The sequence below is a fragment of the Miniopterus schreibersii genome (genome assembly GCF_964146895.1).
Source record: "Miniopterus schreibersii genome assembly, chromosome: 20".
Taxonomy (NCBI): Eukaryota; Metazoa; Chordata; class Mammalia; order Chiroptera; family Miniopteridae; genus Miniopterus; species Miniopterus schreibersii.
In genome coordinates this window covers 15,237,798-15,263,560 of record NC_138122.1, presented here as the reverse complement: position 1 = coordinate 15,263,560, position 25,763 = coordinate 15,237,798, and the positions used below count along the sequence as shown (strand labels likewise).

Sequence of the window (25,763 nt, the reverse complement as noted above, 5' to 3'; positions counted from 1 at the left end):
CTCATTGCTCCTTTTTTTCCTGTACAAATGTTAATACCATGCAGGCCTTTTGACTGTGAGTGGCTTGTCTTCACCTGCTTGCATTTTGGATTTGTGGGGGTGTCTTGTCACCTAGTTTTGTTGTAATTGATGCATGAGTTTTTGGTTTTGCGTCATGGCTGCTCTGTGTTTGATGGGGATTCAGCGATTGAAAACATTGCCACACCACCATCTTCTCCAAATCTTTTTCCTCAATTTTATTTAGCTTGTATTTGACCCATATTTAATTGGAAATCTCTTTTCAAATAATACTGATTTATATTCCAAGTAGTTGGGAAATGCTGATTGTATTATTTAGGAATGCATTTGACTCAAGAAAGTCTGGCAGTGGTTTAAACAAATGGAGGTTTGCTTTTTCTCAGAAGAAGTCTGGAGGTTGGTATTGGTTCAGCTGTTCAGTGATGCCATCAAAGACTCAGGCTTCTAGTACCTTTCTAGTTCACCGTCCTTAGCATGTTGGCCCTTTGTCCTCAGCGGTGACACTGCATACTTGCAAGATGACTGTTCTGGCTTTACACAGGAAGGAGGGGGAAGGGTGGTATCAGCTCCATCTGTCTATCAGGAAAGCAGAACAGTTCCTAGAAACCCTCAGCTACATTCTGCTTCTGCCTCCTTGGCCAGAGCTATATCACTGGCCACCTTTTGATACAGAGGTTGGGAAAGAAACCTTTCCAGCCTCTGTAATGGATGCCCATGAGGAAGCAGAGGGTGTTGGGTTAGCCACTGACCAATGTTTGCCACACTGCTTTACTTTTTTTACTTTTTTTGCTCTTTAGTGGTGGCCAGGTATAGGGGAAAGAATACTGAAATGGAGTATAGGAGAACTGAGTTTTGGTTCTAACTCAGACCCTAGCTAAGTGTTTGATCTGGGGATAAGTTAATGCTCTGGGCCTCACTTTCTCAAATTATAAAATGAGAGAGTGAGAATATTTGTTCTCTTAGCATCTATCAGAATTAGAGTTCTGATGTTGTGTTTTCATTCATTAGAGATTTGTGATGGGGTGGTTGCTTTCAACTTGCAAGCTTTTTTTTTTTTTAAAATATATCTTTATTGATTTCAGAGAGAGGAAAGGAGAGGGAGAGAGAGAGAGAGAAACATCAATGATGAGTCATTGATTGAGCCGGAAACCTGGGCATATGCCCTGACCGGGAATCGAATCCCAATTGCCTGGATCCTAGATAGACGCTCAACTGCTGAGCCATGCCCGGCAGGGCCTTTTTTTAAATCAAGGGGGTGGTTTGTTACTTTGGGGAGGGTTGGGCATATTGACTTTGTCTTTTTGGGGTTTGTTTTTGTTCTTTTCCATATTGAATTTTTATTTCTCACATTTAGGAATATTAGAGGGGAATGACATATCAGGAACTGTAGAATATTGCCTTTATGTGCTTGGAGAATGTTTTAACTTTTATAAACTGGAGTTGTTTTATCACTGATAAACTAAACCAAGCCCTAGCCATTTGCCTCAGTGGTTAGAGTGTCGGCATGCAGACTGAAGGGTGCCCAGCTTGGCTCCGGCCAAGGACATGTACTTCAGTTGCAGGCTCCTGCTCCAGTCTGGGTGTGTGTGTGAGGCAACCAATCTACGTGTCTCTCTCTCCCTTCCACTCTCTCTGAAAAAGCAATGGAAAAAATATCCTCAGTGAGGATTTAAAAACAAACAAAACCTAAACCAAAATGACCACTGAATTAGTAGGGCAAAAATGAGACAGTGTGTGTATGAACAAAGCTGTTGTTAAAAAACTTTTTAAACAACAGAAATGTGTAACACAGGAAACGCCAGTCTCTTATCACACACTGAGAGAGAACCACTGGTAGTAGTTTGGTATTCTGGAGATCTTTCCAGGCTTTTTATACTTATAATCATTTACATGTGTATACACGTGTATACGTGTGTGTGTGTGTGTGTGTGTGTGTGTGTGTGTGTATATATATATAACGTGTATATTGTGCACATGCACTTTAAAAATATATGTATTTGGTATATATTATATTAATTCCAACTTATGGGTACTGAAAATACAAAAAATATTAATTTTTAAAAAATGGTATAGTATATATATTGTGAGGTAACTGTCTTTTTACATGACAACTTTTTTTGGCATCTCTCCATATCAGTGTCCTTAGTTTCACTTCAGTCATGAAAAGAAAATGCCTACATGCCATTGATTGAATTTAACCTTCCCTCTTTTAATGGACATTTGTGGTATTTATTATTATTACTCTTATGACTAATAGTGAGGAGAACTTCCCTATGTATATCTTTGCAAGCCAGTTTTTTGAAACTGTGAGTAGGTGCGGAGGAGGTACATGTTAGTAACCTGCAGCACCATGAAAAGACAAAGTGATTGACAGGACCAGAGTTCCTGAGTTATGAATCACCTTGACAGTGCCTTTTTAGCATCAACACCATGTTGCTGCTTTTCTCTTTCTTATTACCTTCCCTCCTCCTCTTTATTTTCTCTTATCTTTGCTGTTGTTATAACTCCCCTGGCCAGACCCTGTTAAGTACTAGAAATTCCATTAGGCATTGATGTATTTTATAACTTCTACTCACCTGTGTATGTAAGTGAGAAGTGAACTACTAATTAAAAAAAACATTTTTTTAAATCTTTACCTGAGGTCATGATTTTTTTTTTTTTTTTGAGAGAGAGAGAGGAAGGGAGAGGGATTGAGACAGAGAGAAACATCAATCTGTTGCCTTCCACACTTGCCCTGTCTGGGGATTGAACCTGAAACCTGGGTATGTATCCTGACTGGAAATTGAACACACGACCTTTCGCTATATGGGATGATGCTCCAACCAACTGAGCCACACCGGCCAGGGCACAAAAATATTTTTTAGTCTGGTGAGTGAAAAAACTTGAGAATAATTCTCAACTCACTTATGGTATTTGAAAAGTTAGATTTTTATTTTACTTTACTTTGACATCGTTAATTGGTAGGATCTATAGTATACAGTTTTGATCTGAAAAAGTTAAATATGTCTATTTTTAATCTATTTTGGTGTTATCAAATAATGAGCCACACTTTACTATGAGAAAGCAATGGTAATATGAAACTGTGACTTGGAAATAGATATCAGCTCCAGTATCATCATTTATCTCTGATTTTTTTCCCTTGCCCTAGGTTTTACTATAAGCAAAGGATACTACGGAAGGTCTTTGAAGAATGGAAAGAAGAGTGGTGGGTTTTCCATCGAGAGTGGAAACTCTGTGTTCGAGCTGACTGTTACTACAGGTGAGATTTCATTTATGTTACTTCAAGTTTACTAATACACATTATCAAATAATTATTTGGCAAGTTTATGGTCAAATAGAAAAATGTTCTGAATCATTTTCTGTTTTTCTTCAAATTATTTAGAGTAAGCAAGATCAAAGTCCTAAGTTAAATCCAAGCACATGTGCATGTGAGTGCTCGCACAGATAGACACTCCTCTAATTCAAGTAGCCATTATGTGTTGGTCATGCTAGTGATTTGAATCAGATTTTCTCCTTGACTTTCACTTATATATAATTTCTAATTCTGAGAATATTCTGTTTTCTAACATATGTTTTAATTTGTACTGATTATAGGAGAAATATATGCCCAGTAAATCTTACACATTGTGTTTAAAATAGTGTTCACTCTTATTATAATCACTTCTATATTTAGGTTCTTTGGGGGTAGGGGTTCTGATTTATATATTTCAGATAAAAGAGATATGTTAAATAATTCTAATAAGCTAGTAGAGTATGAAATCAAGTCTTAGGAAATGGGGTAGTGAAAATATGAAGGGACTGAAGGTCTGAATGTGCCTAGTGTATGTATTGAGAAGGAAAAGAGAAAGGAAAAAGTGTCACTGACCATCTTTTAGTGTAGAGGAGAAGTAATGTTTTACATACTGTGGATATTAAGATAATTAAGATATGACTATCGTTCCAAACATCATGGCTTTGTGGATGCTGAAGGTGAAGTCATTCTTGGAAAAGTCAAGCCTTTTTTCTTCAGTGACACTATGAGGTATGTAGAACAACACTCTGTCAAGGACAGTAGTTTTCACTGTGATTGTAGGACATAAAATTTTAGCTTAGGATGTAGATATGGCTTTTTTGTATCGGAAATGTCTATGGTAGTTTCTTCTGAGTACAGACCGGGTATATCAGATTAGGAATTATTTGTTTTAAAGAAATGCCGTTTGCTTTTTTGGCTCCTCAGATATTACTTGTACAACCTGATGTTTCAGACCTGGAAGGCCTACGTGCATCAGCAGCAGGACATGAGGAACAAGTGCATGAGGGCTGAGGATTATGGTGAGAAACAGAAGTGCATGTCTAAAGAAAATGTCCAGATTGACTTTCTTTTTCTTAAGATTTTTTTTTTTGAGCAGTTTTAAATTCACGGCAAAACTGAGGAGAGGGTACAGTGATTACCCATATACCTTCTGCCCCTACACATGCATAGCTTCCCCCATTTGTAAATACTTCCTCCCAATTGGTGGCTTGTCTTTTCATTCTCTTAACAGTTTCTTTTGCAGAGCAAAAGTTTTTAATTTTGATGAAGTCCAATTTATCAATTTTTGTTTTATGGATTGTTTCTGATGGCTTTTGTAAGAACTCCACCTAACCCAAAGTCACAAAGATTTTTTCCTGAAAGTTCTGTGGTTTTTACATAGGGATCTCGTATATCCTGCAACCTTGCTAAATTCATTTATTAGTTCTAGGAGCTTTTATATAGATTCCATGGGATTTTCTCTGTAGACAGTCAGCTGTAAACTGAGACACAGCTTTATTCTTCTCTCAAAATTTTTTTGTTGCATCGGCTAGGACTTCCAGTATGAGATCAAATAGGAATTGTGAGAGTGGACATACTTGCCTTATTCTTGGTCTTAGGGGAAAAGCATTTGGTCTTTAACCATCAAATATGATGTTAGCTGTAGGTTATTTGTAGATATCCTTAATCAGGTTAAGGAAGTTCTATTCTTAGTTTTCTGAGCATTTTTATCATTAATAGATGTTGACTTTTGTCAAATCATTTTTCTGTTTTTTTGAAATGATTATGTGACCTTTCTTTTTAAGTTCATTAATATGTTGAATTATAAGTGATTGTTGAATTTTGAACTAGCCATACTTCCTTATATTAACACCACTCTTTATATATTGCTGGGTTCAATTTGCTAATATTTTGTTGAGGATTTTTGCATCTATGTTTATGAGAGAATATTGGTCTATAGTTTTGTTTAATGTCTTTGTTTCTGGTTCAAGGTTGTACCCTCATAGAAAGAGTTGGGAAATATTTCATCCTCTTGTATTTTCTAAAAGAGATTTGTAGAATTGGTATTATTTCTTCCTTAAACGTTTGGTAAAATTCTCCTGTGAAATCATCAGAGACTAAAGTTTTCTTTGTTGGAGAGTTTTAAACTTTGAATTCAAGTTTTCAAATAGATATAAGATTATTTAGATTATCAATTCCTTTTTCAGTGAGTTTTGGTAATTTTTGTCTTTCAAGGAATTGGTCCATTTTAAATATGTTGTTGAATTTATGGGTATAGATTCATTTGAAGTATTTCATTATTATTATTTTAACATCTGCAGAGTCTGTAGCAATAGCCTCTCTTTCATTCCTGATATTGATAATATGTGTTTTCAGCCTTTTATTTTTGGCCTGTCTGGTGAGAGCTTTATCAGTTTTATCAAGTCTTTTCAAATAACCCAGATTTCCATTTATTTATATTTTGTTATTGTTTTTCTCTTTTCAAGTTCCTTCATTTCTGCTTCTACCTTTATTATTTCACTTGTGCAAAGCTTGGTTTTAATTTGTTCTTTTTCTAGCTTCTTAAGGTGAAAGCTGAGATTATTGATTTGAGACCTTCCCTTTTTTTCTAAGATGAGCATTTACTGCTATAAAGTTTCTTTTAAGCATTGCTTTAACTGCATTCCACAAATTTTAATATTTTGCATTTCTGTTTTCATTCAGTAAAAAATGTTTTTTAATTTCCCTTTAAGACTTCCTTTTTGACCCAAAGATTTTTTAGAAATGTGTTGAGTCCTAATATTTGGGATTTTCCAGTATCTTTCCAGTATTGACTTTCTAGTTTATTCCATCCTGATCAGAGAACAAGACTTAGTATGATTTCAATTTCTTTAAGTTTGTTAAGGTTTGTTTTGTGGGACAGATAATACTCTATTTTGTGAATGCTTTATGTTTCTTTGAGGAATGTGCATCCTGCTGTCTCCCATTGTTATTTATAGTAACAATAAATACAGCCATATTATAGAGTATAAGGAAAAAGTCACTTGGATTTTTTAAGATAGAAAGAGTTACTTCTGACATATGACATTGTTTCAGGCCATATCCCCATACCCCAGGTAGTGCCCATTCACTCCTTAACTGTTAAATAAGAAGTCTGCAAGAGCTTTCAGGCCTTAAGGAGGAGTGGTTCTCAAATTGTCATCTGGATCTTGGTGGAGACAATGTAGATTGCTGGGATCCATGCTCAGAAAATAACAGCTTGCCTTTATTGGAGACACTTTTCATGGATAAACTCATTTATTCTTTGCAAACATACCTCTAAGAAAGGCACCATTTTTATAGATAAGGAACTTGTGCAAGGTTACTTAGCTAATAAATGACAAGGTCAGTATTCAGACCTGGCTTTTCTTACTCGGGAGACCAAACTCTAAACCATAGCACCATGCTAATCCTTATTGTCTGGAGGATGCTGATTCCTGAGGTCTGTGGTGGGCTCGAGGAAGCTACATGTTGAATTTTTCTTCATATTTTGAGTCGACTTGTCAACAAATATGAAATATAAAGTATAGCTCCAGTCCTACTGACCACATTTTGGAGAATGTTCTGAAAATAGTTTATATAATTTTATTTTCTCTTTTGTATTTGAAAAAGAAAAGAAATTTACTTTATTAGTGATGACTTTCATAATGAAAACGGAATTGACCACAGAGGGAAACCCGTTGACCTTTGCATCTCCATGTCTAGTAAATTCATTTCCCTCCAGGATCATTAGTGGTCCGTCTTAGTCTGTTTTCCAAACAGATACAGATAGTATCCTTTTGTCCTGCTTATGCTACTTTACTATGCTAAATAATTACTGTTTCAAACAGCAAGTTTTATAAAATGATTTCTTATTCTTTAAATTTCATATTATGGAAAATTTTAAATCTCTACAAAATTAAAAGATGGAATAATGAACCTCCATGTACATGCACCCACCCAGCTTCAACAACGATCAACTCACACCAGTCTCACTTTTCTGTTTCCTGTGTTAGTCACATCATTTCATCTGTAAGTGTTGCATAATTTATCTCTAAAAAATAAAGGGCTTTTAAAATAAAGGATTTCTGAACGGTGCAGTATATTGATTTTCCTTTAAATGTTTTGTAAATGTCATCACTTTATTAATTTTGTAGAGCTTCACAACTTTTCCAGCAGGGGGCACTTGAAGGCTGGAGGAATTTGGATAATTCACAGGAAGGATAAGCACAGACTGCCCCATTAGTTTTTCATAACCCAGAGTAATCCATCTCTTGCTATCTCCTTTTGAAAATCTCTTTGGTGCATCTAGATGCAAAGCAAAAGATGCGACAGGCCTGGAAGTCCTGGTTGGTCTACGTGGTTTTTCGAAGGACCAAACTTCAGATGCAGACCACCGCCCTGGAGTTTAGGCAGCGGAGTATTTTGCGGTGAGTGTGCTCAGATGCCCTACAGTTCAGCAACTATCATTTTATCTCAGCCTTGATTTATGCTGCTGGAAAGCTGCATAAAAACTCACCTTAAAACAGTTTTGAACCTAATAAACACTGACAACTTGTTCAACTGTAAGATCACTGGTTTTCATGTAATCATAAGTAACACTAATTGAGTACTCACTATGTTCTAAACCCTGTATTAAGTATATGTGTATATATTTTTTTAATTAAAAAAAATATATATCTTTATTGATTTCAGAGAGAGGAAGGGAGAAGAAGAAGAGAGAGAAACATCAATGATGAGAGAGTCATTGATCGGCTGTATCCCGCAACCCAGGCATGTGCCCTGACGGGAATCGAACCCCGATCTCCTGGATCCTAGGTTGAAGCTCAACCGCTGAGCCATGCCCGGCTGGGCTATGTGTATATTAACTTTTTAAATGTAAAGGGTCTCATTTAATCCTCACCATAAACTGTAAAAGAAGTATTCTTATTGTACAGATTGATATATAGTAAGTCTCAGGAAGGTTGAGCAACTTACCTGAGCTCATATAAGTTGTAAACGCATTTCTCTGATGCCAAACCCATGCTTATAACTGCTGCCCTGCACTGCATCTCATTAGCATTGTCCACATGTTGGAGGGAAATGAGTTAGTTGACTTTGGAAGCCAGATTGTGTAATGATGAGCTATTTTATAATGGGACTGATTCCACTGTATGTTGTTTCTAGTGGTCCTCTGGTGTCCCAGATGACAGCGTATTAAAAGCTTAGTTCCTGCCTGAAAGAGTGGGACCCTGTATATAGTATGGATAAAAGCACAGGCTTTGCAGCTAGACTGAGTTGGGTTCAAATCCCTGTTCCAACATGTATTATTGGGTCATTTCATTTCTCCAAGTCTCACTTCTTTCATCTGTGAAATAGGCACACCATTTAAGTATCTTTCAAGGTTGTCATAGGGAATAAATAAGATAATATTTGTAAAGGATTTAGCATAGTATTCAGAACATCAGTGGACATACAGAAGTTATTTAAAAATCTTTTTGAAGTGATTTAAAATTCAGCAAATATTTAAAAATTCTTAAGTGTGCAATTCTAGAGTCTCTAGGGGATATGATTACATATTTTTATTTATTCAATGTATTGAGGGCTTAAAACATTGAGGGTACAATGTTGAGTGCCAGGGCTGCATTCGGGGAACTTAGTATTCCCTAAGTGCTTAAAAAGATAGCTAATAATGCAAGATAGCTTGAGGTTTTGAAGTGAGTGATGCAGCTAGCATGGCCTAGGTTAGGAGGTATTTTGGTGAGTTAGAGTGACCAGGCAAATTGAGTGTTTCTGTAAAACAGAGGTTGCCAACTTGCATATCCTCATTACTGTTTTTAGAAAATAAGCAGAAAAGAAACTACGACTGGAATGAAACCTGGCCAGGACAGTAGGAAAGGAAGGGCTACATCAAGACTAGAAATCTAGTCTGGCCAGGCATGGCTCAGCTGTTGAGCATTGACTTAGGATCCAGGAGATTGCTGTTTGATTCTTGGTCAGGGCACATGTCTGGGTTGCAGGCTCGATCCCCAGTCGGGGGCGTGCAGGACGCAGCCGATCAATGACTCTTTCGTCATTGATGTTTCTCTCTCTCTCTCCCTCTCCCTTCCTCCCTCTGAAATCAATAAAATATATTTATAAAAAAAAAAGACTAGAAATCTGAAAGCTGCTTTTTTTTTTTTGCAGGTTCTATGAACTCTCCTGATTTTTAAAATATTCGCAACAATTTATTATATTTTTTTAAAAACTTGTGTAGCCCATACAGAGCATGTTGTCTAAGGCTGGATCTAAACTTAGGAACCGTCAGTTTCCAACCTTTAATTGGTAGCTTTAGGACTGTTCCTTAATTGAGTTTTTTAGCAGTGACTCTAACAGATAATCAGTCTAGAGATGGCACAGTGAGGCGGAGGGACTTGAGCTGAGAGCCTGAGTCCTAGCCCTCACTACCCTTCTCTTTTCTGCATGACGTTTTTCTGACTGGTTCCATCTTTAATTTGCTCTTTGGCAGGATGTGGTGGAGCGAGTGGAGGCGGCAACTGGGACAGGCCCGTGTGGGACATGCTCTCTATGCCTCAGCTGTGAAGCACAGGGCCCTGAGCCTCCAGCTGCAGGTGAGTACAGCAGACTCAAGTTTTGGTGTCCTCTGTCCATGTTGTCAAGCCCCATACCCACAAAGGGTGATGCTTGGAATATGGAAATGCTCAGTAAATGCTTGCCATTTATTACTACTACTAATCTTATTATATAGCTCTAAATCTTCATATATGGAAAGGGGTCTTTATACTTGTTCTTTTTAAAAACTGTCTTGGCAATATCAGGGGGTTCACGTTGTAAGTTATGTAAATGTCTAACTACTATGTTGTACACCTGAAACTAATATAATATTTAATGTCAGCTATAATTAAAAAAAAAAAAAAAAGCTGTTCAGCCCTGGCCAGGTATCCCATACACCAAAGAGTTGCAGGTTTGATTCTCAGGGAGGGTACATACCTGGGTTGTGGGTTCCATCCCCTGTGAAGGCACGAATGGGAGGTCAAGGCGAGATGGGAAGCAACTGATCGATGTTTCTCTCTCACATCAATGTTTGTATGTCTCTCTCCCTTCCACTCTCTCTTAAAAAAAAATCAATAAAAACATCCTCAGGTGAGGATTAAAAAAAAGTTCAGCTCTGGCTGGTGGGTTCAGTGGTTAGAGTACTGTCCCATGCACCAAAGGGTCTTGGGTTCGATTTGTGATCAGGGCACATACCCAGGTTATGAGTTGGATCTCCAGTCGGGGTGTGTGCATCAGATAACCGATCAATGTTTCTCTCTCATTGAGTTTCTCTCCCACTCCCTTCTCCTCTCTCTGGAATCAGTGAAAAACATATCCTCAGGGGAGGATTAAAAGAAAAAAAGTGCAATAACAAACAAAAAATTTAAAAAGGTAGTAAAGAATAAAGTTCAGAGCTAAATTTACGGGTCAGCTCCAAGCAACTAGGTGGGCCCAGAGTCTTTGCACCTGATGTTCTCTTCTGCCCACTCCCATGTCCCAACGGAAGCTCGTTTCTCTCCACATACTTTTTCAGGACTTATTAACCATTATAGATGTTGGCAGTAATGTTGGATGCTGTCCTTAGGTAGATAATGCCAGAATTGAATTGAATTCTTGGACACCGGTGTCCAAGAGAACAGGAAGGGTTAGTTAGGTCACAAGGTGGCAAGGAGGCAGATTGCAGGGCTTTGCAGGCTCTGCGCATTAAAGGCTTTGGCTCTTATTGCAGAGGTGCGGGAAGCTATTGGCTTTGAGTGGAAGAGTGATGTGATCACACTTAACCTGTTCATAGGATCCCTCTGGTTCATTATGTGCTGCCTTTTGAGTAAGAAAGGGAGGGAGAGACACTGGAGAGAGTGTGTTTGCTTATATTTTCATGGAAAATAAACCAAAAATTAACAAAAAGTGGTTACATAAAGAGAGTGAGGGACAGAACAATGTTGGAAAAAAGTATTTTTTGTGAATTTACTTTGTTATATATTTTTAACTCTGGAACCCTGTAGATATTTTATATACAATTAAAAAAACAAAAGTAAATCAAAAAGGAAAAAAATCCCTAGGATTTTAAGACACACTGAAACAAACGTATCAAGTTTGTAGCAGTGACTACACAGAGAAAAGAATTACTTCAAGTAACTTTAAAATACAGTATTTTGACTGTTCTTCCTTAGTGGGATGTAGTGTAAGGACACAGGGAACTGCCAAGAAATCTAAAACTGTATTCAGTAGTCTTACTGTTAGCAGGTTTGGAGTTATGTTGAAATGATTATAGCTATGTTGTAAGATAAAGCAAATAGCTATGGCAGTATCATTAGGAATCATAATTTTCAGTGTAAAAGAAAAGATTACAGGTATAAAATCAAAGAAATTAAATAAAAGCCCTGTAAATCTGAAACTGGAAATGTAAATATCAATATGGACTCTAGATTTCTTGCTGTTTTTTTTTTACCTACAAAACCTATTTTTGACTCTACTGAAAAGACTTAGAAGCGGTGGCAGTAATACAGCATTTGGCATTCTAAGAGCCCAAGTTGTGGTCTCTTGTTATTTCCCACTAAAGGAACTGAGGGTTTTTGGAGAAATGGCTGATTCCAGGTCTAGAACTGGAAATAGACATAAGCCTAGGGCAGCGATTTTCAACCTTTTTCATTTCATGGCACACAAACTAATTACTAAAATTCTGTGACACACCAAGAAATATTATTTTTTGCCAGTCTAACAAAAAGTATAATTTTGATTGATTTACAAAAAAAAGTAATTACCTCCCTTTTTGCTCCAAATTTACTTTTAAATTTTTAAATTTATTTTATATTTTTAAGAGTTGATTTGAGGTCCTGGCTAGGTAGCTCCATTGGTTAGCGCATCATTCCAATACGCTAAGGTTGTGGATTCCATATCTGATCAGGGCACATACAAGAAGCAGCCAATGAATGCATAAATAAGGGGAATTGCCAGAGTGATAAACTTGAGAAGGTGAGAGGAGATGGGATATATACTTAGTGGAAGGGGTGACCTTTGATGGAAACATGGACAGTTTATCCAGAGTAACAGGAGGGAAGGCAGGGCCTGTGGGCAGGTGGGTGCATAGAGTGGGGGGGAGCTTGAGAAAATTCTTTTTTGATTGCTTTTATTTTCTTGGTGAAATAGGAAGAATGGTATTCAGCTGAGAGGAAAGAAAGGTGAAGAGGTGTTACAGGTTTAAGAAGGTATGAAGTCATTGTCTCAGACAGTCATCTTCACACTAAGGCTTGCTTATCTCTGAGTGTAACGTGAAGATTTTCCTAAGGGTGCTCGTTTATGGATAGTCTGTAAGGGAATCTTTTCGTAGACCTCAGCTTCTGGAGACATGCTTCCAGCAAAATAATGTGTCTGAGGAAGGGCCTCTTGACAGTAGGCTTCCTCCCACTTTGAAAGAAAAGGCAGGCTCTTCCCCTATCCCAAGTCTGAATTATATCACCCTAGAATTGTCCCTGCTTCTTGTCTGCTCATTGATTTTATTATTCCTTTTTATTTTTGTCCTTAATCCAGAAAAAAACTTACTTTCTGGAAGCAGAATGCCCTTCTTAGGATTCTTTGACCCCACATTCCCATAGCTATGATCCTGCTTAGAGATTGTCACTTCCTTGCCTCTGATTTTTGCCTTTCCAGCATATGTATGTATGTATGTATGTATGTATGTATGTGTGTGTGTGTGTGTGTGTGTGTTTCAGTTTCCCTCACCTGTACTCCCCCTCTGTGTTCTTGCCTGTGTGTGTGTGTTTCGGTTTCCCTTGCCTGTACTCCCCCTCTGTGTTCTTGCCTGTGTGTGTGTGTTTCGGTTTCCCTTGCCTGTACTCCCCCTCTGCGTTCTTGCCTGTGTGTGTGTGTTTCGGTTTCCCTCGCCTGTACTCCCCCTCTGCGTTCTTGCCTCTCCTTTGATCACTGCCTTTTATTTTTCAGGCTTGGTCACAGTGGCTGGAACGGCTCCTGCATGTACAGAGGGAGAGACAGAAGGTGGTCTCTGCAGTGAAACATCACCAGCACTGGCAAAAGTGGAGATTCCTGAAGGCCTGGCTTGAATACCTGCAGGTCCAGAGGGTAAAGCGACAGCAGAATGGTGAGCAGGAAGTCCCCGGCTCGAGAGAGAGAGGGTCGGGTCACAGTTTCCACTCTTCTTTTGCCAGTGGTGCTAATTTATTAAGGAGAGATATAGCCATATTATACCACTAATTTTGGTATAGGGAGATTGAGGAGGAAAATACACCCTCCTCAGTTCACTTTTATTTCCTTCTGGCCTTTTCTTCTATCCATGTTTTATTCATTAGGGTTTTGATTATGCTATAACTACCGTGTCATTATGATTAATAGAATACATGCAATTTTGTATATTGCTTTTCCCCCCATACAACTAACCTACACTTTCCTGTGTATTCTTTAAGTATTCTTCACAAATGTTATACTATTTTAATGGCTGCATTTAATAGAATGGCTTACCTTAATCTACTTAGCCATTCTTCTGTTGGTAGATATTTGGATTGTTTCTGTTTGTCCCTAGTTATGTGAATGCATGTGACTTATGATGTTGAGTTTGTTTTTTTTTTGAGGCAAAAGGAGACCTTTATTAACGCATGCGGTCCCAGAGGAGGCAGTCTCCAAATTCTGATGTTGAGTTTTTTGAACACTGTTCAAATGGTTTATTTCCCACTGAGAGTTAAGAAGTAGTAATACGTATATAGGTCATGATCATCAGTATTTTTGTACTTTTGTTTCTTTAGCCTACTCAAAAGTGACTCAAGCTCTGTGCTAGATGCTGGGTTCGACTCTCCAGCTTTCACTTAGACCTCTCTGCAGAGATCTCTAGGCTGCTACTCTGTCTCTGGGGAGAGTTTGAATATGTCCATTTGAGAATAGTGACAAGGGACCACTGCCTGGTTGCCCAAGCCCAGAACGAGAAGGCATTAAGCTAGGAGGAATGATGAGCTGCAGACTAATGTTCCTCCAGCCACAGCTTTTGAATTCCAGGACCGACTCCCTTCTACTTCCTGGACTTCAGGTCATCAGGCTATTAGCTCATTGTGTTAAAAGGAAATGAAGCTAGCAGCTGGCATCAGCCTGGCTGAAAGCTCCAAAAAGCCTTTGCCAGCATATTGACTGAACTGTGTGTCGCTGACTCGGTCCTTAAAGTCTATCTGGGAGACATTATTAGTAAAGTGGCAGAAAAAAAACGGAGTCTTTGAAAGCAACAGTTGCCATTCTCACCAGTAGTAACTAGGAACCTCAGCTCTTTGATTTTATAGCATTCTCTTCCCTAAAATTACAGACTTTTTCTCTTTCCCTGGAAAAAAAAGATGTAGCTAAGGGATTCCTAATAACCCTCCCATGTTTAGAAAACATTTATTCTAGGATTTTAAAAATTGATTTTTAGAGAGAGGAAGGAAGGGAGAGAGACAGAGAAACATCAAGTCATATTTCCACTTATTTATGCATTCATTAGTTGATTCTTGTATGTGCCCTGACCAGGGATTGAACCTACAACCATGGTCTTGGTGCATTGGGACCACGCTCTAACTGACTGTGCTACCTGGCCAGGGCCTATTCTAGGATTTTCTATGAGAGCAGCCTTGAATCCCTGCTGTCTGCCAGTAGTGGGGTTCAGCTTGTATTAAAGATGCTTCCTGCTCATTGCCCAATGTGTGTGGCGAGGGGCAGCACTTAAGTTATTTTCTCTGTTGCAGAGATGGCTGAGCAATTCCACCGAGTCACTGTGCTTCAGACACACTTCTGTGACTGGCGGTGGGCCTGGCAGCGGAGGGAGAGCTTGCATGCTCACCGCGCACGGGTGGAGGTGCTGGCCAGAAGGATGGTGCTGCGGAGGGCCTTTACTCACTGGAAACACTGTATCCTTTCAGCCTGACAGCCCTGTTCTCCCCCTCAGCCCGGACAGTGTGAGCTCAGCAGCCTGTAAGATGAGCCAGGAGATACGTGGGAAACAATTACTGAACAGTTTAATAGTCCTGGTGTCTGTTGACTTCTTTTAAAAATTTTTGTTTAATTGGGAATATTCATACAAAATAGTATGTATAACATACATTTACAGTTTATAGAATAACAATAAATTGAACACCTGTGAACCCACCATTCAGCTTAAACAATAGAACATTGCTAATACCCTGTCTGCTCTTCCTCGAGTGCATTCCTTTTCCTCCTCCTCAGAGGTAATCCTGCTATCCTGAATTTTATGTTATAATTTCATAGCCTTTCTCTACCCACTGGGTGGTGGAAACGGCCACAGCCATTTCTGTTTCAGAAATTTGTTTTATTTCGTTTTTGTTTCAGAAAGCCATCTGTTTTTGGCTGACCTATCATTATGATCATAGCTTCCATTTATTGGGTTTTTACCACATGCAGGCATTATGCATTTGTCCTTAATCATCATAGCAACCCTATGGAGTGGGTTTCACTATATCCATTTTATAGACAAGGAAACAGAGATTCAAGAGGTCTAAGTAATTTTCAAACAAATAGCAAGTCATTGGCAGAGCCAGGGTTTTTTAAGCCTGAGCCTTTGACTCTAGTGACACTGCCCCTACCACAGTATGTGCCCAGGGGTAAGGATTTAGATTGCCTGAGATTTCCATCTACATGGTCGTTTGTTCATCAAACTCTTACTTTGTTTTAAACTCTTGCCCAAGTTCTGGAATATGGGGAAACTCAAAGGCTAACAGTCTAGTGGGAAAAATAGACATGAAAATGGGTCTTTACAATATAGTGTGATAAGTGCTATGGTAAAGATTTATATCAAGTCCTGCGAGAGCTGCTGTGGCAATTGAGCCAAGGAGATGTTTGAGCTGAATAGAAGGTCCTAGGGGATGACAAGTTGTCCCAGCAGAGAAATCAGGAAGGGTGCTTCAGGTGGGAGGAATGGCACTTACACAGGCATAGATGAGGAAAAGCATCCAAGGATGGTGACGGGTCTGGAGTGAGTGGGGTGTAGCTGCAGTAGGGTAGCGCAGGTAGATGCTGACTGAGGACCCATGTGTGTAGTGGTCAGGAATTTGGGCTTTATCCTGGTGGCACTGGAGATCCTCTGGAAGTATTTGAGAAATGGTACAGCAGATTTATACTTTAAGGGGTAAATCTAGAATAGAGGAGCGAAGCTAGCACAAGGAGACCAGAACCCTTCAGGTGGTCACTAGGATTGTACTGTGTGGGGGTGGAAACCCTGTTGAGAGGAGAGGCCTTAACTCCTAGCAGATGTGTTGCTGTGTGCAGAAGAAGCTGCCCAGTGGAAGGTGGCAGAAAAGCACTGTAGGCACAGCTTGCTGGTAAGCATGTCAGCCTTGCTCAGGCATACACTCTTGGGGGACCCACATCATGCTCTTTCAGTGCATCTGGTCACGTGAGCTTCATCATGAAGCTCTCCTCTGTTGCAGGTGTCTCTATTTTCACTTTGGATCAGAGATGGTAATGGTGGGGTCAGAGGGATTTGGAGCTATAACACAATCTTAGAGATGATCTAGTCCTGGAGGGGAGCCTTGTCTGTGCAATTGATCAAAGTAGAGATGCGGAGGACGAAGCAAGGTCTGGGGAGTAGTACCTGTTCTCTCCTCAGCCCTCACTGACACTTTTAGTATCCTGTGGGGTTCCACAGAGCATAATGTGAGAACCCCTGATCGCTTCACTTCTGTGTCAGAAAACTGAAACCCAGGCCATGGGGGAATCGGCTTAGCTTAGGTCACATGTGAGGCATTGATGGAGCTGGAGCCAGGCTGGCATGTCCTGCCTCTGCCCCAACCCCCAACTCCCAACCCCCAAGGATTCCTTCTCTTCCTTCTATTCTTCTCTTGCCAAACTGCATTTGTAATTGTGTAAGTATAAACACTGACCCTGCATGGTTAAGGAAAAAAAAATCGTAGGCTAAAAGTCTGTCTCCTTTCTGAGAGGCTAAGTTGATGTTTTCAGCCTTTGTCTGTAGTATTCCCATATGGCTCATGTCTTGCTCAGAGGTGAGGGAGTGTTTGTTCCTATGCATTATTATGGATAGCAGGGAGTGGTTCGGCAGCTATTTATGAAGTGCCTACTGTTCCGCCTGGCTTGTATCAGGCTCCGAGTTGAAACTCAAAGCAGAGAAACACTCTCAGGGACATGGGAGCAGCTGTGACCAGCTATGGCTGAGCTTCTTGCCACCTGATTTGGGCACTGCTGTTATTTTTACAGACACTTTTGTGACCCATTGTGCCCTTTTTTGTTTTCACAGTACTTTTGCTTTAGAGCCCTAAAAGACAATGTGACCCATGCCCACCTCCAACGGATAAGAAGGAATCTTGCTCACCAGCAGCGTGACATCATGGTGAGGGTTGTCGTCTGTATCGGGACCTCTTCTGGTGGCATTCTCTTTTAACCGTTGTGCTTACAGATTTGTCCCTAGGACTCTGAAACCTTGGTGTTCATTTTCTTTAGTAATCCATACCAGCCAATAGAGAAACCCTTGTTTTTGCCTTGTTTAATCCCATTTTTTATCTGTTTGCTAAGAAAATTGGTATTTTTGAATCGGAAGTCAGGGACTGTGGATTCCAACCCTGACCTATGGAATACTGTTTAAACACGCACTCCAGGAGGCTTTGGTTGTGTTTGCACTGTAAGTCTGTTCTCTTCAGGGGCTGATTTACCCGAGGACAACAAATGTTCTGTCTCTACTTACAGATTGTGTTTCTGGGTGTAGAAGGATGGGATTTTCTTGTTTTTGTTTGTTTTTTAACTTTTTAAAAATTTTTATTTATTTATTTATTTATTTTTAAATTGTTTTTTTTTAGAGAGAAGAAGGGCGGGGCGGGGAGAGAGTGGGAGAGGGAGGGAGGGAGGGAGGGAGGGAAACATTGATCGGTTGCCTCCTATATGCGCTCCAGCTGGCGATTGAACCTGCAACTTGGGTGTGTGCCCTGACTGGGAATCGAACCTGTAACCCCTCTGTGCATGGGATGACACTCCAACTGAGCCACACCGGCCAGGGCTCTTGATTTGGTTTTAGTTATGAAAATGTTCAAATGTATAGAAAAACCTAAAGAATAGTGTAATAAGCAACTATATATTTACCGTCTAAATTCAACAGTTGGTAATACTTGCTATATTTGCCTCCTTTTTTTGTCTGAATCATTTCAAAGTAAATTGCAGACATCCTGGCACTTTACATCTAAACATTTGAGCATGCACCATCTAAAAAGAACATTTTCTTATGTAACTACCGTTATGATCCCTAACAAAATGAACAGAAATTCCCTGTTATCCAGTATAGCTCATATTCAAGTTTCCATTATTGCCTTCAGAATGTCTTTATAGATGTTTTTTTCAAACCAGGATTCAGTTAAGGATTGATTACTCACTACATTTGGTTATGTCTCTTAAGGCTAAGAACCTTAATAACAATCCCTCTGTCTCCCCCCTTCTTTTGTTTAACATGTTTATTTTTTAATTTTGGTAAAATACACATCATATTAAACCATTTTTAAGTGTACAGTTCAGCGACATTAAGGACAGTCACATTATTGTGCAACCATCACCACCATCCATCTCCAGGACTTTTTTCATCTTCCCAAACTGAAACTACCCATAGACAATAACTCCCATTCTCCTTCCCCCGAACCCCTGGCAACCACCATTCTCCTTTCTTATCTATGAATTTGACTACTCCAGGTACCTCGTATTTATAGTATTGGCCCTTTGTGACTGGCTTATTTCACTGAGCATAACGTACATGGTTTTTTTAAATGACATTGACTTTTTGAAAAGGAAGGCCAGTTACTTTGTACAATTTTCTGTATCCTCAATTTATCTATTTCCTTTGGATGTGATTTGATTTTCCTTTTTTTACATAACTCCTATAAATTAGCAGATCTAAGAGGTTGATTAGATTGAAGTTAAACATTTTTTGGCAAGACTACTTCATAGGCAGTAATATGGGATAGGATCACTCTTAATTTCTTCAATGGCATTGCCTCCCGCAAGGCCCAGATTAGAATTAGCTTCTGTTTTCCGTAGCTGGAAGATCCTTGATTTTGCTTTTTATGTTGGCCCAGATAGCTTCATATAGCTTCACCATAATCATTTTGCAAGCCTGTTATATGTTGGGTGCTCCAAACTGAGGTAATTCCTGCTTTGGGGGACCTTACAATCTTTTGACGAAGGGATTTGTTAATACGTTAAGAGAGATCAGTTTGCCTTAATAAACTTGTTTTCTTCCTGTTTTGCTTCAGCTGCTGCGTAGGTTCTGGAACCTCTGGCAGTCTCGGATTGAACAGAGGGAGGAGAGAGGGCACCTCCCCGTATTGCGAGCTGCCTGGGACCACTACAGGTAGGGACTCTAGCCTTCTTCTTGGGCTCTCCGGGGACTGTTGTGACTGACTCACTGTATTCCAGGAATGATCACTTACCCTTCCATGTGTTACTGCAGCAGGTTCAGAAAGGCCCTGCTGTAAACCAGTGGTTCCTAAGCTTGTGTTTTCCTTTTGGCTGATCAGAGGAGAGGTGGAATGAGGGTGTTTGTACTGGTTCTTGGCCACCATAGTTTGAAGTATATGCCTGCTAGCTCACTGCCTTAGTTCTTCAGGCTTTAGTGATGTTCACATTGTAGAATTCATGCATTGATGCTGTTAAAGAGAAGGCTCAGGCCAGGTGAATATTTGTGGCTTGGTCTTGAAGGGTGCAGAGTGTCCTCAACTTTTAGAGTTAATTATTCAGTTAAATATATGAATGTACCACGTGTCCATGAGGAAAACTCGACATATAGGAAGGAAGGTAGAGAGTTAAATAAAAGCTACATGGGTCCCTCCCTCCAGCCCCTTAGTCTTACTCTTCAGAGGTAACCACTGTTCAGTTTTTTGCTGCCAGAAATGTTCAGTATATCCCCATAAAAAAGCCAGTTTTATCCACTTAATTTGCTTAGTTATAAGTCTAGTTTTTAAGCATTTTTTAATAAGTTAGTAAGAATCCCAATGTTTAACTGACTCAGTTCGGAGTTATCAGGGTATATCATTATTCTAAACCCAGGTTTACAGAAAGAACTGAATGTGGTTCTCATTCTCGAGAATTGGTGTGTGAAAGGAGAGTGGTGGTCGTAAACAAGTCCCGGGTCATAAAATAAGGATATTTGGGGGATTTCATGCATATTACCTAAATTCCAGAGGCGCTGTACTTGGTGGTCTAGTTAGGTTTACAGGAAAGTTGTCAAACATTTTTGGGCAAGCCACAGCCCAAAATCATGGTCAATGGACTTCATGTTAGATGTCAGGTTCTGATTTCCCTCTTTCCTAGAATGAAACCCATGGGGTGCCTTTAACGTTCAAGATGTAACCACACCTAAATTTACCTGCCTCAAAAACAAAACAAAAATTTAAAAACCTGAAACCTGAAGGCGGAATGGGCATTAGTACCTTGGTGTTCTGTGTTTTATTTCAGAATAACATTGCTTTGCAAATGTATCAAGCTGTGGTTACTGCACATGCGGAAGAGGCGATATAAGCAGGTATGAAGTACTTCACAGCAGATAGCTCTGCTGGCTTACATTCTTGGATTCATTTGCTTTGGAAAGATCCTTGCAAAAGGCCTATGCCAAGAGGTCTTGGTGTTCAGATTTGGAAGGGAGGGTGCTGTGAAAAAACTCAAAGATATTTCCCCCAATCCCCTCTATGATGTCGGAAAGTCTGCATAACTCCTATTCCCTCATCTGCTATGAAAATGCACGTGTTCTCTGAAAGGGATGAGCACTTAACAGCCATTCATTCCATGTACATCTTTGCTCAAATTCATTTGTTATGTCAGTTAGCTAGCTGGTCACCCAGTGGGACCTTCAAAAGATATTGGGGAAGCCCTAGCTGGTCTGGGTTGGTGGTTAGAGTGTCCACCAACATATGGGCTCTTCAAGAGTCTTGGATTTCCTCACCGCATGGTGGCCTCAGGGTAGTGAGACTTCCTATGTTGCAGCTCAGGGCTCCAAAAGTGAGTGTTCTTGTGAACAAGACAGAAGCTGTATGGACCTTTATGACCTAGATTCGGAAGTTACATAGTGTCACTTGTACCATACTCTGTTGGTCAAAGCAGCCACTGTCCCATCCAGATTCAAGGGGAGGGGACATAACTTCTTAGTGAAGGAGGATTAAAGAATTTACAGTCCTGTCTTAAAAACTGCCACACAAACATATATGCTTCTCCCTTGCCAAGGTTTTGTATCATGGTGGTATATATGTATTATGCCAATTGTTTGTCTTCCTATTGATATATCAGTGAAATAGTAGTAGCCTTCTATAATTACATACAGATTGAAAGAATCTGTATTATAAGCAAACATTATAAGCAAAATCAAAAGCTATTTTACAGGGTGGGAATAATATTGATAACATACATGACAAAGGACTAATAAGTTACTTAAGGTTTGAAAAGCCCGCATATATCACTCAGTTACATGCTGACAGATAGTAAAACGGGCAATAGGTATGAACACTTAGGCCATAAGGAAAAAATTTAGATAAATATAAATATGCATGCACACGTATAAATATCCAAAGTGACACTTAATCCACTTTTAATTGAACAGTTTTCACCTATCATATTTCAGATTTCCTCTATCATGTTAGCAGAGATTAAAAAAGATTTCATCTTGCCCTGGCCAGGTAGCTCAGTTGGTTAGAGCATTGTCCCAATTTGCCAAGGTTGAGGGTTCAATCCCCAATCAGGGCAAATAAAAGAAGCAACTCATGATGCATAAATAAGTGGAACAACAAATAGGTCTCCCTCCCTCCCTCCCTCCCTCTCAAATCAATAAATTAAAAAAAAATTTTTTTAATGATTTAATCTTTTTCTCAATTTTGTGTAGGAAGCAAACCTCCCTTAAGAGTGTGACCTTGAAAGGTCATTTTCTTTTTTAAGGTAAAGTACTATAAAGGTCATTCATCATTTTACTTTAGCTGTTACAGGCCAGAGCAGATGGTCACTTCCAGCAGAGAGCCCTGCCCGCGGCCTTCCAGGCTTGGAGAAGACTCTGGCGATGGCACCAGCAAGAAAGTGTCCTTAACGCAAGAGCAGCACGCTTTCACAGGTATGCAGCTGGGGCAGGCGTCTGGGGTCTAATTCTGCCACCCACACAGCCATTTGCTATGCTTTTCAGCCTCCCAGCCCCCTAGGCCCAGTTCTTCCCGGTTTTTCAATAATGTGCACTCACTGATTTCATGTAGTGGGAAGACAGCCGGTATTTTCCCCTAGGAAAACTTCTGTCCATCTTTATTGCAAATGCTTTCAAAACAGTCTGGGTTTTATGTCCCTTCCCTCATTATAAGCCACAGTGAGCTCATTAAAGCTGCCCTTTAGCTTTCTGGATCAGAGTGTGGTTGGACCTTACATTACTTTGGCAGGCACTTTTGAGTGTGATTTCCCTGAAACGTTTGGTTCCTATACTGCTAGACCTGGCTTTTTGAAGTCTTAAAATTAGGACACACAAGGAGCAGAGCTACATCTCTTTAGCTGCCACTGGGGCAAACTTGCCAGGGTCCTTGTTACATGTTGGTGGAATGTAATGAAATTATTAATCGCTGTGTGTCTGCCACTGTGGTAGGCATGGTGTGATGGGAGAAAGGAAACCAACAGATACTCATTTCCCTATAACATCATCTTCTTCATTAATAATTCCTTCTCCTAGCAGGCCTGAGAGAACAGGTTCAAAATAAATGACTTGCTCATGTAACACAAACAGTAATTAGCCAGGGTTTAAATTCAGAGCTCCCTGATTCCAAAGTCCAAGGAGGAAGAAGACCTTTTTAATGACTTTGTAGGAGATAAGACTGTTATGCAAGAAAAAATGGAAGAACAGTTCATGGGAGCAGACCGTGTGTCCTCAGTTATATCAGCTACGAATTCTGGATCCCAGAGCTAGTGCTGAGGGTGGGACCCAAGAGACTTGGCTGTGAGCTGAGGGGCTGAGGATGGGTGGTGGGTGTGGGCAGGATGAAGAGGACCAGACTGAGGGGATCGCCTGACCCTGTAGATGGATAATGGACATGTTTGAGCAGGTGCACGCAGCTAGTCAAATGACAGATTTGGACATTGCCCTGAGTATGGCTTATATCAACTTAGGACAGAGAGATGAGAGGGAGGGACATGTATTGAAAGAAGTTGCAGTGGTCTTGACTTAGTCTGAGGGGATCGACCAAAACTCCAGGGCTCCTCAGCATGAAGTCCAAGGACATGTTTTTAGGGCATGGTTACATAGAGCAGTGGCTGATGAGGGGATAGCACTTACCTCTGCACCTTCTCCAGAGACTGTGGCTTTACCTTTACCTAGTTTCTGTATTGAGGTCCAGTATAAGATTCATTTAAAAAAAATGGTGTCACTGCTTAAAACACTACCCCCCTCCTTTGTTTCCTTTATAAATGAAGTCATGATTGATTCTATTGCTTTTTTGCAGTTTGGCATCTCACAGGTACCAAAAATTGAGGGTACCTTCAAAATAGGCTAGAGGAGCTTCTAAAAGGATTTTTGGTGGGGAGCAGTCTTGGGTGAATTAGAGACAGGAAGTAGCCAGGAGGCTTGAAGGATAGCGAAGGCCTGATTATTTGGTTTTGGTTTAGTTGGATCTTTGTAGAAAACGGTTTTTCAGGTTCCTGTCTTCCTGTTTCAGAAGCTAGACAGGCCAGAGTTCACAACCTGTTCCACCACTTGACAGCTCTGTGACCCTGGGCAGGCCACTCAGTCTCGCTGAGCGTCATTTTTCCCAAATTAAAATGGAGGTGATTTGCTAATAGCCCTTATCTCATATGGTTGTCAAGAAAACTAAGTGGGATAATCCATGTAAAATATAAGCAGAGTGCCCACACAAAGTATTAACTATCCCCCTAACCTTAGAATTGACTTGTGACTCATATGGTAAATTAATATTCACAGGTTTGGTTTGGAGTTTAGCAAATCAAAGTTCCATAATTCTTAGGGTGTTTTTTAAAAAAATGTCATTGATTTTATTTATTTAAATTTATTTTTATTGTTGAGAGTATTACAGATATCCTCCATTTATTATTGATTTGAGAGAGAGAAACATCAATTTGTTGTTCCACTTATTTATGCATTCATTGGTTGCTTCTTGTATGTGCCCTGAATGGACGTCGAACCCACAACCTTGGCATATTGGGATAACACTAATTGAGCTACCCAGCCAGGGTGCCTTGTGGCACCTTTATAGAAAATCAGTTGACCGTATACATTTATATCTATTTCTGGATTTTCTCTCCTGTCCCATTTATATATTTGTTTATCCTTATATCATTACCGTAAACAAACCTAATACTGTGCCATCAGTCGTATGAAAGTATAGCACACACAATGAGAATTATGGAAAGGGCATAATACTTGATAATAAGTGACTGTGTTACTGGTTTATGTATTTACTAAACTTTTTTATAGTTGATTTTTTAAAAATTTTTCAGTTACAGTTGACATACAATATTATATTTGTTTTGGGTGTACAGCATAGTAACCAGATGTTTATTTACCTTACAGAGTGATCGCCATGATAAGTCTAGTACCCGTCTGACTCCATACATAGTTATTACAATATTATGGACTATACTCTCTATGCTGTACCTTATACTTTTTATCATTATTTTATAGTTTACTCTTTCTACTTATAAAAAACATTTTCTGTAAAACATTATGCTGGCAGTAGCCTCATATTTTTATGTTTACCTCATCTTTTGATTGCACCATTTTCTCTTGAATCAGTCTTGTGGTGTTTGATAAATTTAGTGTCGCCTGAGTGTCCAGTGTTTATAAAGTCTGTAGCAGTGTGCAGTAATGCCCTAGGCCTTCACGTTCACACCCCACTCACTTGCTGACTCACTCAGAGAAACTTCCAGTCATGAAAGCTCCGTTCATGGTCAGTGCCCTGTACAGGTGTTCCATATTTTATGTTTAGATAGGATTAGATAATTCAGTTCTTACCGTTGCATTACAGTTGCCTACAGTATTTAGTACAGTAATGTGTTATACAGGTTTTTGGCCTAGGAGCAATAGGGTAGACCATCGAGGCTTGTGTAAGTGCACTCCATGATGTTCGCACATTGATATAGCCTTATGAGGCATTTCTCAGAACGTATCCCTGTTAAGTGACAAATGACTGTATATAATTCAGCGTCATTAAGTACACAGTATTATGCGACCACCATCACTGTCCATGCCCGGAACTTGTTCATCATCCCAAATGGAAACTGTGCCCACTGAACAGTAACTTCCCTTTCCCATCTACCCCGAGCCCCTGGTAACCTCAGATCTACTTTCTGTCTTTGAATTTGCCTTTTCTAAGTACCTCATATAAGTGGAATCACATTTGTCCTTTTGTGTCTGGTCCCTTTCACTTAGCATGATGTTTACAAGGTTTATCCGTGTTATAGCATGAACAAGAATTTCATTCCTTTTTATGGCTGCATACTATTCTGTTGTATGGATAGACCA

General features: G+C 39.7%; 1 protein-coding gene across 5 annotated transcripts in view; it reads left to right on the top strand.

Moving 5' to 3' along the window:
- SFI1 (SFI1 centrin binding protein) overlaps positions 1 to 25,763 on the top strand; it is a 52,093-nt gene that overhangs the window by 11,885 nt on the left and 14,445 nt on the right. For all 5 annotated transcript variants that reach the window (XR_013997825.1, XM_081123298.1, XM_081123297.1 and 2 more), the window contains exons 5-15: positions 3,167 to 3,277; positions 4,235 to 4,329; positions 7,599 to 7,716; positions 9,774 to 9,876; positions 13,238 to 13,394; positions 15,013 to 15,174; positions 16,532 to 16,602; positions 17,535 to 17,627; positions 19,528 to 19,625; positions 20,729 to 20,795; positions 22,234 to 22,364. Coding sequence is in view for 4 of the 5 variants with exons in the window: in XM_081123298.1 (XP_080979424.1) it covers positions 3,167 to 3,277; positions 4,235 to 4,329; positions 7,599 to 7,716; positions 9,774 to 9,876; positions 13,238 to 13,394; positions 15,013 to 15,174; positions 16,532 to 16,602; positions 17,535 to 17,627; positions 19,528 to 19,625; positions 20,729 to 20,795; positions 22,234 to 22,364 (1,206 nt within the window). In the remaining variant the exon portion in view is untranslated. The remainder of the gene's footprint in view (positions 1 to 3,166; positions 3,278 to 4,234; positions 4,330 to 7,598; positions 7,717 to 9,773; positions 9,877 to 13,237; positions 13,395 to 15,012; positions 15,175 to 16,531; positions 16,603 to 17,534; positions 17,628 to 19,527; positions 19,626 to 20,728; positions 20,796 to 22,233; positions 22,365 to 25,763) is intronic.